The sequence below is a fragment of the Coenobita brevimanus genome, chromosome 69, assembly GCF_032717465.1.
Source record: "Coenobita brevimanus isolate Jiangsu-jjx chromosome 69, ASM3271746v2, whole genome shotgun sequence".
NCBI classification, from domain to species: Eukaryota; Metazoa; Arthropoda; class Malacostraca; order Decapoda; family Coenobitidae; genus Coenobita; species Coenobita brevimanus.
The window spans coordinates 25,401,815-25,417,686 of NC_137022.1; the positions used below are offsets into that span (position 1 = coordinate 25,401,815).

At 42.4% G+C, this 15,872-nt stretch overlaps 2 protein-coding genes across 9 annotated transcripts in view; one reads left to right on the plus strand and one right to left on the minus strand.

The window, feature by feature from the left end:
- Nucleotides 1-15,872, minus strand: part of LOC145405999 (uncharacterized) — a 53,981-nt gene that overhangs the window by 12,224 nt on the left and 25,885 nt on the right. For 4 of the 8 annotated variants that reach the window (XR_013898496.1, XR_013898495.1, XR_013898494.1 and 1 more), the window contains exons 1-2: nt 2,304-2,432; nt 1,848-1,942 (exon numbers count right to left, since the gene is read on the minus strand). Coding sequence is in view for 1 of the 8 variants with exons in the window: in XM_080277182.1 (XP_080133308.1) it covers nt 1,848-1,942; nt 2,304-2,427 (219 nt within the window). In the remaining 7 variants the exon portion in view is untranslated. Of the gene's footprint in view, nt 1-1,847; nt 1,943-2,064; nt 2,099-2,303; nt 2,433-4,140; nt 4,152-15,872 lie in introns of those variants that run through there. The other 4 variants (XR_013898497.1, XM_080277183.1, XM_080277185.1 and 1 more) reach the window with 3 other exon arrangements.
- Nucleotides 3,171-15,872, plus strand: part of LOC145406158 (paired amphipathic helix protein Sin3a-like) — a 121,305-nt gene continuing 108,603 nt past the window's right edge. Inside the window, exon 1 of the mRNA XM_080277354.1 lies at nt 3,171-3,669. The gene's annotated coding sequence lies outside the window, so the exon portion shown is untranslated. The remainder of the gene's footprint in view (nt 3,670-15,872) is intronic.

The window sequence follows — 15,872 nt, forward strand, 5'->3', positions numbered from 1 at the left end:
AAATTTCAGAACTGACAGACAGTAAGCAATGTAAATCTTGCTGTTCATGCTACACACATCTAATGATGCAAGCTTCAGGGTTTAAATTATTCTCTTCTAGGTATTTATAACTTATTCAATTGGGTAGTTTTCTTATTTATTTATTTATTTTTTAATTTCCACAAAGCTATTTTATTCCATTTAGGAGAGTCCAACCGGGAGGGATTGGACATGGCCATCATTAATTCTTTCACTTCAACAGGTGAGCTGAACAAAACTGATGAAGAAACAGGAATATTATATTAAAACTGGTGTTCCTGGGCAGGAGTTAAAAAACACTGAAAGAACTGTACTTTGTCAATAAAAAAAATAATTATAGAGTAATTACGATCATGTCAGTCTTACATAAAGCAATCTAAACTATCAAATTATACCTATACAGTAATCCTTCACTTTCAGAAAGCATATCTTCAGCGGATGAGTTTGGGATAGTGTGTATGAAACGGAATCTAAAGGTGAATATAGGGAAGAGTAAAGTTATGGTCTTCGAGATAAGTGAAGTCAGCAAAGGTACACTGAGGTTGGATGAGGAGGAAATGGAAAATGTGAGTGCATTTAAGTACTTAGGTAATGTGACGAGTAAGAATGGAAGTTTAGAGGGTGAAGTGCTTGAAAGGGTACAGCAAGGAAGAAAAGTTGCTGGTCCCTTGAAAGCAGTGATAAAAACCAGGGAAGTGAAAAAGCTATATACTACATAACAGGATTGTGATACCAACTCTAACATATGGATGTGAAGCTTGGACCTTGTTGAAGGGACTAAAGTCAAGAGTGACAGCAGTGGAAACGAGTTATTTGAAAGGAGCATGTGGACTCACATGGAGAGACAGACTGACAAATGAGGAAGTGAAGGAGTGTTGTGGTGTGGATGTGGATGTGATAAGAAGCATTAGGAGAAACACACTGAGATGGTTTGGCCATGTGAAGAGGATGGAGAGTGAGAGACTGATGAGGAGAGTGTGTGTAAGTGGGGTGGAGGGGGGGGGAAAGGGAGGGGGGGCCAGGGATGAGATGGAAGGGAGAGGTATATGAAACAGGGGGATGTGAGCTGGGAGCAGGGCAATGAAATGGCGGAGGACAGGGTGACATGAAAGTGATTTGTTTGTGGCCACCCCTTACAAGATTAAGGCATCTGGCAATAGATATATAGACGGATGGATATTTTCGGTATGCTTTACTGATTAATTCTGGATTACAACACATACAACATGCCGATTCAGGTAACTATTCACTGAGAAGCCACATGGATTCTCGCAGCCCTCCAAACCATTTACTACACCACACAATCACATGGAAACCTTGTGGTCTAAAGGGTTCAAATGCTTTAACCAGATGTGGCCCATAAATGTTTCTATTTGGTGGATGTTAAGGGTATCCTGCTTAAGCTATATAATGCCAACCAGGGATAAGCTCTTGCCTCAAAGTCTGGGGCTCTGGGCCTCTACGGTAAAACACATTTCAGATCACTTAATCTACATACTTAAAATAACAATTTATTAATAACAATCAGCAGAGATTATTATTTTAAGCCAAACAGAAGTTACTCTGGTGAATTTTATGATATTATGAACAAAAAATATTGTGCCCTTATAACAAGCCGGTGGATAACAAACCGGATATTTTTGCAAATTTTTAAAGTGAATTTTTGAGTACCTTCTAAATATGGCCCTAATCTGCACTTTACAAGTATACAAAATGCAATTCTGATTCGTAAAATAAACACAGTTATAAAATTTTTCCAGCTTTCATCACAAATAATCACAAAACACCTACATGACATATTTGCATTAGCTCATGGTCGCGACACCCACCTGGGCAGCGGGATCGCTCTCCTGGCAGCCATGCTCATCGGCGACACAGGCAGCCAAGCCCCCTGCCCACATTTTCCACTCTTCTTGCTTGAATGCTGTAGAATAACGTCTCTGTTAGAGCCACACGGCATACTTTAATGCTTATAGAAGAAACTGGCACACAAAATCGCACGGGGGAGCTTGAAGATCGCAAGTAAACCAGCGAAAAAACACTTGCATTCAGACGTGTTCCGACTATCAGCTGATACTTGTTTACCAGGGAAGACCATAACATTCCAACGATACATATGAATTCTTTGAAAGTTTTAGATTTTGAGCAGTATTAATAAGATAATTGAGCTAAAGTCGTAAATTAACCGAGAAAAGATTTAATATATAAGAGACATCGCTAAAGGAATGGAAAAAAGTAGAGTTTATGAATTTTTCAAGTCTGTGACAATACGGCGAGAAATTTACCCCTCGCTCCTGATTGGCCATGGCGAGGCAAACACTGTGACGTCATCATCCCCTCAAATTCGTTGTTGTGCATTTTCCATGGCGGATGTGTTCGTGTGTCACTCCCAGCTTTATCCCCCAACATCTCCTTCATCTGCGGACGTGAAATGGTGAGTGTTTTATATATCTTACTGTAATGCCTCTGGATGATTCCTGAGGGGCCGATAATAACCAGCCCTCCCAGCATCCGCAGAAATCGAGCCGAAGAGAGGAACACCCACTAGCTGAAGATTTCTGCCATTTGGGTGATTTTTGTACTGTGAAGTAGTGTGTAGTAGTCGTGTTTAGTGCTGAAACTTTCGTGATGAGAAAATTTTGAGTCTGAATATGTGGGAACGTGTATTTATGGCCACGGGATCCTTCTCTATGGCCAACGTCAAAAATCCTCGTAGTAAGCCGCGATATGCTTGATATTCTGGTGTTATATGGTGAATATGATCAATTCCTATCCTTATAGACTATAATTACGGTGCTCGGAGTACCTAAGGTCAAAATGTCACCCAATATATGAGTGAAGCCAAATTCCTGTGACCAGTCATGTCTTTTTTCTTTCCTGGAGGAGACAGTTGCATGCTCTAACTCTCAGGAGATGCTTTATGCATGTATGTTGAAGGATAAGTGATGAAATCAACGATTGGTAATGAGTTAGGTGGTATTTGTAGGTGTGTTTGTGGTAGCGGGGTCGGTGTGCCAGTTTGGTGTCCGCCACAAGTTTGTGTGTTCGGGCGAGTCCACTGCGGCCGCCGGGGGGAGCCTCACCCGCCTTGTCTCGTCCCCAGCCCCTGTCACCGTAACCACGTAGGCCTAATAGAGAAAAGGGGGCGAACGAGTGAGTTGCTCCGTAGTTTATTCGAGATTTTAAGTGTCTAGAGTACAAAGAAGGCGTTGCAGGCGTGTGTGCGTGTGTGACTAGTGTGCGTGCAGGGCGTGAGGGGGTTGGAGTGTGTTGAAGTAGCCCCGACGCTCAGAAATCGACTGAGATGGGGAGTCCGGTTCTGTGACAAAGTCCGGCGGTGTGGCGTGGCGTTTTTGAAGTGAAACAGGCGAATCAAGCTGCCGAAAACGGATTTGGTGCAGTGTTTTGTGCTCCAGACGAGGCAGAGACGCAGTGTTAGTGCTGAGAAAGTCACTGTGTTAGGGCCAGGTGTTCGGGGTGGTGGAGAGGTGGAAGGGAGTTGGCCATTACACACTCCCTCTTGTTGGCAGACTTCTGATCGCCTCAACCTGCAAGCGATAGACGCGGCACAACCATACTCACCCTCTCAAACCCACACCCACTCCGAAGAAAGGATAATGAATTTGTGGCCCTATTTAGTTCCTCTAAGAGGTAAGTTGGTTCCCATTCACTCATACCATTCGACAGAGGTACTTATCAACGTATTTCATATCCTTATTTAAACCCTTGGGTGCCCTTACTAAGTAAGCCATTGTTTTGTGTCTAGCTGGACTATTAAGGCGTTTGGTTAGTGTTTGGTGGCATAATGGTGATGATCAAGTGCGTTCATTCGTGTACGTGGCGATAATGGGAACTGGGGGGAAAAGGGTGCGTTATATATTGTGGATCTGAGTGCGTTTAGTTTTATAGAGATAAGGAGTTGTACTCACGGTCGTTGGGTGGGCTTATCACTACCTTCGTTTGCTGAGTCGGGTCTGATTGTGAAGTGAGTCTGATTGCAAGGCTAAGTCCACGAAATAGGGTTTAGATGTTGATTATTCGCGGGTTAGTGTTTTGGTTCTAGGTGGTTAGCTTTAATAGAAGGATAGGGGGGGTGACAGAGAACGGTGAAGTGAGTCATACGTGAAGAGCCGTGAAATATGCAATGAAATCCACGAAATCTCTTCAGTATGACCATCTCGAAGGATAATGTCATTTTTAGGTAGTAAGAGATGCATGAAAGTTGGGGGAGATGAAAGCGAATGTTCATCGCCCATTTCAAGTGATGTTGGTAGCTCTAGGACATGTAAATATGACAGATGGAGAGAACCCACCGTAGAGTTATGATGACATGGCATTTGGAACCTAGACAGCAGCCGTAGTTCCTGGCAAATGGGACAAAAGTGATTGGGAGTTGTGGGAGGGTGTGTGGAGAGGGGTTGTAGGGGCCCGAATTGATTGGGGGAGCGTGGGTGAGGGGGAGAAGGGTGCGTAGACCTTCACCATAACAGGAAAATTATGACCCGTCTGGTAAATGTCCTGAAACTTGGATGATTGTTAGTGGAGGTTTAAAAAGTTTACTCTGTTTTGGCGTCTGTGAGTTTAGTTGTGTCATGATCTTGCATGAAAAAGTGATGCAGTGGTAAAAAAAAAAACTAGCATATTGCAAAGATTTTGTGAAGAGTTCAGATTTGTGATGGTGGAAGTGGGATGTGATGGTTTATTCTGTGATATATTGCTGTATTAAACCCATTCGTGCCAGAAATTACTAGAATCTTGTGGCATAAGGTGCTTCAGTAGTCAGGAAAAGAACTTTGGTATATTTTTGTAATTGCGAGGTTAATACTAGATCTGAAAAAACATACATAGGGGAGAGTGAAGTAGTCAGGTAAAGAACGGCATTGCATTACTACGACAGTGATTTTTGTGGTTAAAAGTGCAATGGGAAATGGGATGTTATATAGTGTTGGTATAATCGAGATATATTAGTGAGATAACGTTGATTGGATGGTGTTGGAAAAGGCGCTGCAGTAGTTATAAAAAGTGCATGTGTTATTTGATTTGTGCTAAGAAAAGCAAAAAAAGAAAACATGGAAAATATGTGATGCCGTATCGTTCGTAGAGTGATATTAGATGCCATGATGTGCAGTGGATTGGAGCTCGTGGGCTAGGTACTCCATTTTGTTACCTCCCAGGGACTTTCGTCTGCAGTGTCAGTTTCAAGCGTCTGTTTCTGAATTACGGTACTAGCGCCACCTGTACCTAGAGTAACGAAGCTCAAAGTATCGACATTCAGCCCAGATTTATAGATGCTTATTTCTTTCACCGTACTGTTTGACATGGATGGCTTTGTTCTTCGAGTATGTTATTAGTTAGCCATTATAATGTAATTGTACTCATTGAGAGTAGTGATTTTTCTCGACTGAATAAAATCCTAGTGTTACCCAAGTAAAAGTCGTAGGCATATCAGTGGCTGAGAAAAGATTGTTTTTTCAGACTGATTGCTTGGTTTCTCTCAGCTAAGCAAAATGGGGTGTGAATAGTAAGGTATATGCAAGGGTACCAAAAGCAGTGCTCATATTGGTTTGCATTAGCCAAAAATGGGACGAGGTGTAGTGTGATGAATATATCTACGGGACCTGTTTATTGTAGTGTATCGTATTGCCCAGAAAAATTGTATTGTCGTTGAACGTGGGTGAATGCTGGAGGTAAATGTTAAAGAGTATTGTGACTCAGAGTGAAGATATGTGTTGTGTATAGTGAATCAACAAGAGATAAAATTAGTACGGTAGTAATAACGTTAAACCTGTTGATATACTGCTGAACTGTGTTAATTTAGTTGTGTGTGGTTGAACGAGAGCATATGATATGGGTAATTCTCGAGTATAGTAGGCGCGTTTTGAAGTAAAAATAACCGAGTGTATTTGATAATGATGTTAAACAGGGACAGGAGCGCGGGAAGAATATAATTTGTGTGTCACTGACAGTTGAACTTTGTAGTATCATGGTTAATATTCTTGATAATATGGAAGTATAATGGTGGATTTTAATTGACCTGACACCCACATTACCCATTGTGAAGAAACCCAGGATGAAACTAGAAAAGGGACACTAATGGGATTTGGCTCCAAGTTTACATAGTTTACCATTGTGTTAGTTACCGTACGTGGTGTATCTTAAAAGCAGTTTGAGAGTTTTATGACATACTTTGAAGTGAGAGAAGAAGCACGTGAGTTGCAAACGACAAACCTAAAATAGAACTGGAATGGGATCATTTAGTGAAGGTCTGCCATGCAGTCCCTCCATTCCGATGACATCTTGTTTAGGCTGTTCGTGTTATCCCCAGACGATTGGACTCTGCTTTGGAATTTTTGTTTTCCCCGAGCCAGAGAGGTTAAAGGTAGTTTTCATTTACTCCACAGCAAGAGGCCTCCCCAAAGCTAAATGAATCGTTAGTAGATGGCAATAATATAAAAAAAAAAAATGCGTAACTAGATTGAAAGGATTTCCGTTGTGCAACATTAGTTCACAATGTTGCATCTAGGAAGGATAATTTGAGAGTATCATAACAGATTTTCAAGTAACAACCATGTGTTGTGACAACCGAATATGGAGTGGGAGTAGGATTTTCACACACACACACACACACACACACACACACACACACACACACACACACACACACACACACGCGCGCACACGCACACACACACACACACGCACACACACACACACACACACGCACACACACACACACACACACCTTATATTTGGGCACCGGTTGTTCAAGGTTGTGGTGTACAGTAAGTTGTTTCTTGATATGGAGTGGGATTTTTTTTTTTTTTTTTATCTGAAGATCAGTGCATTTGAGTGACAGCCTTTAAGAGGGCAGGAATCCTCTTCTAAGTTGAATAAATTTTTTATTAGGTAGAACGAATATATCTCACATATCTCACCCAAAAAGTATTTTAAGGTTATTAATGATGACAGTAGTCTGTATTTTGTAGATTTTATCATAGGAGGATTTAATATAAATTGGCTGTCATTATGAAAGAACATTACTGTAAGTGAACACAGTGACAGGTTGGATTTGGTTGGCGTTAATCAAAAAGGACCACAGTCAAATTACTTTTGGTGAACACAGTGGGAAGATGTTAATGTTGAAAGTGTTTGCATGCCAAATGAGCTTGTGGACTTTTTTTTTTTTTTTTTTTTTAAATGCTCCTCATATTGCAAATAAATCTGTTTACCGGTAGGTATTGAATTAGAAAACAGATTAATGTATGAAGTAGAGATCTTATTTTAAAGATAGTTGTATGTAATAACGTCAAAGGCAGTTACGTTATTTTTCAGGCATGTTGCAGTGCAGACGTCTTATTTTTCGTACATGTAGAAGAGCAAGTGCGTTGCATTTCTTACGTGTAGAAGAGCAGTTTAACTTTTTTTTCGTGCGTCTAGAAGAATAGTGAACGTTTTTCGTGCGTCTAGAAGAACAGTGAACGTTTTTCTTGCAATGGAAAGAATAGTTAACGTTGTTTTTCTTCCGCGTTGGAGAGCATATACTGGTAACATTTGTCTTACGTGTAGAACAATATTACCATAACATTGTTTTCGTGCTTGTAGTAGAGCTGTTTTGATATTTTTTGAAAGGGAGGAGACATTTAAAGGATGTAAGATTTTATTGCTATTTGTATAATTAATTGAAAAGTTAACATATGTAATGGGAAAAGGATTATTTAAGGTATTGCGAAGAAAACGTAGGATTTTACTTTTTTTTTTTTTTTTTCTCCAAACCTACTACTCTCTCATCTGAATGAAATGGCTGATGTAAGCTGAAATAGAATGCTACAGGTGTTCTGATGTTGAGAAAATGGTTGGAACCCTCTGACTCAGCTGAATAAAATCGTTTGGCGTTAGCTGAAATAAAATGCAGTTGCTGAGAGATAAAACATAGCTGTGCAAGGCTTGAACTTATACGGTACTTTTTCATAGAGGCTTGAATGTGTAGGTCTTTATAGAGTTGAATTTATGCATTATCAAAGAGGCTGGAATTTATATTTTGTCAGAGGGTTCAATTTACGGTATACTTTTTTCATTATCCTATATTTTTTTTAGATAACTTTTTTTTTTTTTTTTGGATTAAATTTTAGCGCCACTTTCCTCTTGCTTAGCCGTTTGTTCTTGTTATGTCCACTCGGAACACTTGCTTTTATGATTCCAGTTAACAGAGATTGTGATGAGATGCTGAGCGAGGCGATGAGAGGAGTGTGTGTGTGTGTGTGTGTGTGTGTGTGTGTGTGTGTGTGTGTGTGTGTGTGTGTGTGTGTGTCGCGCGCAGGCTATTACCGCCTGAAGTAGAGCTGATAAAAGAAATATTAGTATGCCCACATCGCCACATTGACCAGGAGCTGCATTATGTTACATTCTCTCCGTCGTGTTGTGTTACAGGGCTTGAGCGAAAGGCGGGGGAAGTGATGCAGTATTGTTATTATTATTATTATTATTTATGGTAGGTGGGGGCACTCACCATCCACTCACTCGATGTAGTGCTGCTATGGGTGTCTGCCTTTTTCTGTCTTTCCATCCTACCTTTTCTGTCTTTACTTCATTCTTTCCTCTTTCTTCTGCCTACGGGTGACTTCACTCACTCTTCTCTCATTCTTTCCTTCATTCTTTCCTCTTCCTTCTGCCTGTGGGTGACTACACTAAGTGACAAGCCATATGGTTTTCTGTACACCAGGAAACCATTTGCTACGCTGGGTGGTAACCATATAGCTTAACCAAATTGTGGCGCCTGGTGGTTTAGTGGGTAATTAAGGTGCTCCAAATGGATTGAGCCTGTGTAGGTTTATAGCCAAGGGGTGGTTGGTGTTAATTGCTCACGTACTGCCACGTAGAAATGATTGAGGCTGGTCACTCATAAATATCAGGACCAACTTGCCTAGCCCCAGGTTCTTACGCCCCTTATGGAGCGACATAGGATTGGATGATGGATGGATTAATTATTATTATTATTATTATTTATTTTTTTTAATTAATTATAAGGTGATCCGTAAATAGCGCTCCACTAGCAGCCACCAATGATGTGGGTTTATTATTATTATTTTTATTATTATTATTATTATTTTTATTATTATTATTTTTATTTTTATTATTATTTTTATATTACATAATTGTTATTGTAACTGGTATACAGGATGGCCCGTAATTAGCACTCCACTGAAAACACTTGGTGGTATCTTGTATATTATGTCTTGCGGAGACGGCTCAGTCTTCTGGTGTGGGCGAGGGTGGGGCGGTAAAAGTATAAAATGAATGATGCAGTATAGACTGATAACGCTGGCAGGGCCGTACACGCAACACACCAGGAAACGAAGTGGAAGAGGAGCGTTATATTTGGACCACCCTCTAAATAACAGCAAGAGTATACAAGAAAATGCGATGCAGAAGTAAAGGCAATAAATATCCTGTTCTGTGATATTGTGGTGTGGTGGTGTGCAGTGGAATTTTGTGTGTAATGCTGGTTTATCATATTAGAGTGTATTAGTGTCGGGGGTAAAGCTTTTAAGGAAATTAGGCTAGCTACAGTAGTGAATTATGCTGCTTATAAGGTTAGAATTTTAGTGTGGTGGAACAAAAAAAAAGAAAATGGAGGGGTCAGGGTGGGATGGTATATGAGGGAGGGTGGTGTGGTGGGAAGTGTCGTTGCTGAGTAGGGACAAAGTGCTTGACAGTGAATTGTGTTGAGTAATAGGAATTTTAGTTTTATACGTTGGATAAAAGATTGGAGGGTTCAGGTAGGATAATATATGAGAGAGGGTGGTGTGGTGTGTGGAGGGGTCATTACTGAGTAGGGAGAAGTGTTTTAACTGAATCATGGTGGCTGTAATGCAAGGATTTTAATTTAATATGCCGGAAAAAGAGATGGGGGGGGGGGTTAGGGTGAGATGGTAGGCAATACGGCACGATATCAAGAGTGTTGGGAAGAGGGATCGTTAATGAGTAGGGACAATTTCGAACAGTGCATTATGATTGTAATGTAACAACTTTAGAATATGGGAAGAACATGGTTGGGAAGACGGGTTGTTATATACTGAGTAGAGATATGAATGCTTTGTTACCAACAAATTTCGAGAGCACATCTCACAAACAATGCTGCAAAGGTTTGGAATAGAATGTAGGATTCAAAGATTGCTTGGGATGGATAAAGAACTGCAGTATTGCCAGGATAGTGTTGCTGTAGATAATATACTGACTCCGCCCTCACAAGATGCAGTGTTGGGCAATAAATAGATGGATGATAATTAAGGTACGTGATATATGCAAGAGTAGTAGTAGTAGCAGTAATAGTAGACTTAGTAGTAACCCCGGGCTCATCTGCATGTGAACCTGGTGGACTACAGGCTCTGGTTGCCCTGGTTCCACAGTCAGCCATATCTTAAGAGAACAGGGAGGGCAATGATGAATGTTTTATAGTTTATGTTTTATAGTTTTGCAGCTTCAGTACCTCTTATCATATCGGTGCCACCACCTGAAGGCGTCCCACTAGATGCTGGAAGGTTGCTTAGGGTATGGAACTGTGTCATGGAATTGAAAGAGTTGGAGGGAGAGAGTCGTAGTGAATGGATTAGCGGTCTCCAGTGAGGTGATTAGCTTCTGGTGGGAGGTGATTAGCTTCTGGTGGTTTGGACATTTGCCTGTGAAAATTGGGGGGGTCCTGATCTTGATTAGGCAGGATCGGGTCAGGAAGAATAGGTTTACATTAGGCGGAGAGATTTATGACTGAATTATAACGTGTGTGTGTGTGTGTGTGTGTGTGTGTGTGTGTGTGTGTATGTGTGTGTGTGTGTGTGTGTGTGTGTGTGTGTGTTCACTGATAATAAACACCCGAATTTTTTTTTATAATCGAATTTATATTGGGAAATTCTGGATCCCTTTACAGGAGAGAGCGAGAGAGGGGGGGGGGACAGAAAACTGTAAGAGCGGGATAATAAAAGTAGGATAAATTTGGGAGAGGAAGGGGATTTGAGAGCCTAAACTAAGCACGCGACGCTCTCACACACAAAGAGGTGGCAGTGGGGAATGTATTAAAACCCTGGTACTCTTAGCTGTCTCCTAAAGCTAAGTAAAATTTTTAGCTGTAGTAGGAGTAAAATCAAACTCTCCTTCTTTTACCCATTTTACCCCAACTTAGCCTGAAATTGCCCTCTCCATCTTGAATGCTGAGTTGTGCCAGTAGATTGACGCTAGTGATTGCTGGTCACGAAGAAGTGCTGTGGAAAGTAGCAGAAGTATAGTCTCTTGTATGACAACTACTTGAAATAAGGATACATCTAGTCCAAGTAAAGATAAAAGGATCATAGTTTGTATTGTGTCAGGCTTCTTCAGTACCTGTGTTATCCCTCCTTTATAGTGGTTAAAATCGTCTGGGATAGCAAGAATAAAGGATACCATAGTCTTAAGGAATCCAGCATTAATGACAGGGAAAGGAGGAGTTGGGGTAGGGGGGGGAGGGGTCAGCAAGGTCACCCAAGTCGGGGTTTGTGAATGGAAGGGGAGGAGGTAGTAGTAAATAGTAGTTGTGAATGGGAGTGCTGGTCGGTAGTAAACAGTAGTCACGTGGTTGTAGGCAGAGTTGGGGTTGGGAGATGAGAGAGAGAGAGAGAGAGAGAATATGTTGAATAGGCTTTGATGAAATTGTATGGGGTAAGTTGGAAAGTTTGTGTTAGGTTTATGGTGTGTGTGTGTGTGTGTGTGTGTGTGTGTGTGTGTGTGTGTGTGTGTGTGTGTGTGTCCTTGAGATGAAGTGTTTATGTATTATCGTTTTATGGTTGCTTTGAGTAGAGTATGTGGGTGTGGGTGTGTGCTGAAAGTTTACGTAGGCTGTGGGGGTGTAGTGAAGGAGAGAGAGGGGAGGGGAGATCAGTGGATTTATCAGAGGTTGTGCGTAAAGTTATTAGTGTATATATGGATTGTCTTATCAGCTGATCTCAAGCACTGATAGCATAGGGGTCAGATCAGATGGGTCACTGGCAGATTACTCGGGTCAGAGCTTATAAATGGATGCTCAAGAATGGTAGTAGTAGTAGTTGTGGTGGTGGTTGATAGATCGTTGGGTCAGTTTTGTGAATGGTTAGTTGGGTTGTTGTAGTAGTAATAGTAATTACTGTTCTGGTTGTGGGTATTGTAGGGAAGTGATAAATAGGCAGGTCAGTCCTATAAAAGTTTGTGAATGGATGGCTTGTAGTAGTACGGCAGTACAGTAGTGTTTCTTGCGGTCGAGGGGCAGGGTTGGTTGGAGGGGTAGGGTTTAGCCTAAGGTGACAGATGGTAAGAGAGAGAGAGAGAGAGAGTTGAATGTGTAAGTGAAAGATTATAGGCTATTTTTGTGTGTGCTGTACGTTGAGCGAAACTGATTCAGGAGGATTTGTGTGTGTGTGTGTGTGTGTGTTTGTGTGTGTGTGTGTGTGTGCGTTTTCCATGCTTAGGTGTTATTTGCGTAGGCAAGCAGGAAGAATGACGTCAGTATGCACTTTGTTGCTTCAGTGTTGAGAGAGAGAGAGAGAGCATTTAGGAGGTCAGGTATTCTAATTTTTAATTCTCTCTCTCTCTCTCTCTCTCTCTCTCTCTCTCTCTCGCAGTCCTGTACCCTAACCATAAAACCAACAATCACTAAAGTACAAAACACGTGCATTGCGTCACCCCTTTAATAGTAACTGTTACGTCATCATTACGTCATGCTTTTCCAACAACCGAGTCCTTAGAATTATGAGGTACGATGACGTGAAAGTTGCCTTTTTTTTTTTTTTTCCACTAGATTTAATTAAGGTTATGGGAGAACTTGTGGTGAAGTGGTAATATTCCTGCCTCCTTGAGTATGGCGAAAGAGAGAGAGAGAGAGCCATCTGGGTGTAACAAGAAGAAACGCGTAACCCCCCTACGGTTCTTGCGTCATTTTGCGTAACAACGAAATCCCTGGAACGGAGCTTAAATTTAACCCCTGTAATACGGGAACGTGTTTATTTCACTCTATTTGCATACTTTTCTCGTCTTTAGTGGACTCGTTTGTGTATACTTTTCCTGTCATTTGTCATTGGTGTATATTTTGCCGTTTTTATTGCACTCGTTTGTGTATACTTTTCCCGTCGTTATTGCACTTGTGTATACTTTTCCCGTCTTTATTGCACTTGTGTATACTTTTCTCGTCTTATTATTGCACCTGTGTATACTTTTCTCGTCGTGATTGCACTGCCGGTTCTGTATGCTTTCCCCCACGTGGACTTAATTACCTGTCATTCATTTCACTTAACTATTTTTTTTTTTCTACCTGGACAACTTCCATTTCACAGCCTTTTCTGTTTACCATTCCCGCCCATCAGTTTGTCACGTTGTTCCGCAGTCATCGTCAAAAACACTGTTCTGTACAATTTTAGCCCTTCACTTCGATGTTGCTGTTTTTCATGGCCTTCTCGTTGCTATCAGAGGAACGTATTTACCGCAGATCAGCCTAACAGTGAATGGAGTAATGTAGAGTATACCTTGTTAACCCTCAACTGTTTGGAAAGGCGTCTCAAGCTGAATAAAATCGTCTGGAGGCAGCAGGATTGAAGTGATAGATCTTATCATAGGGAAAAGGTCAAGTATTTTGGTATAAATGGATCTGACAAGTACAACTTTTGAATACTTGAATGGTTAGTTACTGAATTTTTGTACATTAGTAAATTCGGGAAGAGTCTTGGTGGTGGTGGTGGTGGTAGTAGTAGTAGTAGTAGTAGTAGTAGTAGAAATAATAGTTGTAGTGGTGGTGGTGGTGATTGTAGTTGGCTAATGGCCGTAAAGGATTTTAGTACCGGGTGTTGTATTTGTGTACCGCAGCAGCGAGCATAAAGCGCTGTACATAGCTGGTTAAGTACGGTACGGAATGGTAGCAGTAATGGTTCCGTAAGCCAGTGTGTGTGTGTGTGAGTAGTAGTATTAGTGTGAGTATTGTGTATGCCTGAACCGGTATGTACGCAGGAAGAGCGAGGGTAAATAACCTTTTCTTTGAGCCTGACTGACTAGGCAGACCTTGATGCGGGGTCAGTAAATGTGAGGCTTTGGTGGGGGAGGAGGAGGGAGTTTGAGAGAGGCAGAGTGGGGAGGAGGGGAGAGGGTGGCTGGGAACCAAGAGGAGCAGGAGATGAAGAGGAGGTAAACAAGAGAGGTAGTGGAAAGGGAGGGGGAGAAGGGAAAGTGGAAGGGGGAGGGTGGTGGAGGAACAGAAGAGTTGAAAGAGAGAGCCTGAATCAGGGAGTGGGTGAAGGGGGAGAGGTGGGTTTCCAGGAAGTGCGGAGGAGGTGGTGAGGGAAAGGAAGGGGGAGAAGAGTTAAGTGGAAAGGGAGGCGGGAGAAGAGAGGAAGTGATGAGTTAGGAAGTGAGGGTAAATAACCTTTGCTTCCAGACTGACTGACTGGCCAGACCTTGATGCTGGGTCGGTAAATACGAGGCTTGGAGTGGGAGAGGATAGATGGGGGACGGGAGAGGAAGAGGAGACGTTGTAGAAGCCGAGTCGGGGATGGTGTCGGGGGTGGTGTAGTGGGAGGGGGGAGTTTGGGAGAAGGGGAGGTGAAAGGGAAAGGGGAGGAGGCAAGGGAGAAGGAGGGGTAAAGGAAGGTGTAGATGGAGGGAAGAGGAGGGCCAGGGAAGTAGAAAAGGGCAGGAGAGGGAAGCTTAGTCAGGGGGATGGGGGAAATTTGGGAGAGGGAGAAAGAAGATGAGTATGGGGATATGAGAAGGTGAAATAAAGTGAGAGGTTGGGAGAAGAAGAGAGGGTCAGTGAAAGAGGAAGTGGGAATTCTGGGAAGTGAAGAAGGGAGGGGTCCAGGAAATTGTGTGTGAGAGGGAGAGGAAGTGGAAGAGAAGTAGGGAAGGGAGGGAGGAGGAAGGGAAGGGGATGATGTGGGTGGGGGATGTGAGGACGGGTTGGAAGGAAAGAAGGTCACTGGAGGGGGAAGGGAAGTGAGTGGGAGAGAAGGTGAATGGAAAATGAAGAGAGAGAAACTGGAAGGTGTTAGCACTGAATAGCAGAAGGAGAGGTAGGGGGGGATGGTCACCGAGAGAGTAGGGGATGACTAGACATTGCAGTAGGGACGAGGTTAGGCGGGATGGATTGGGGGAGGAAGCCAGTGGGGAAAAAATAGGGTAGGAGAGGGGGAATGGAGGAGGGGGATTGGTGGAAGGGATTGTTATTTCACCGTCTGTCCCGTGTATTGGTTCTACCCTTCTGCTTACCTTCCCCTGACTCTTCGGTAATGTTGGGGTGAGAGGTATGTGGGGAGAAGGGAGGTGAGTGGGTAGGTGGGGATAGGAAGGTCAAGTGTAGGGAAGGGGGAAGGGAGGAAAGGGTGGTAGGGTGAGGGTAGGGGAAGGGTGTGAATGGTAAATGAAAACGAATGGGAGAGAGTTAGATTGGGTGTGAATGGAGAGGGAGGGAGACTGCGTATTCTGTGCGAGCGAGAGAATGTGTGGGTGGGTGTGAAATGATAAAGGGGAGAATGAGGCAGAGTGAGTGGGTTTTGGAGAGAGAGGGAGACTGACTGACTGACTTCGTACCGTATTCCATGTGAAGGAGAGTGTGTGTGGGTGGGTGTGAAGTGATAAAAGGAAGATGCGGCAGAGTGAGTGGGTTTGAGATGAGAGAGTGAGTGAGTTAACGCATACACATTATCTCACTGTTTTCATCAGTAACTATTATCTTTCTTTTTTCTCACTTATTTACTTCCATTCATTCATTTCTCTAAATACGTTTTCTTCATCCTGTTTATTCATTCATTCACCATCTGTTCATTGATTCTCTCTCTCTCTCTCTCTCTCTCTCTCTCAAACAAGTTCCAGCC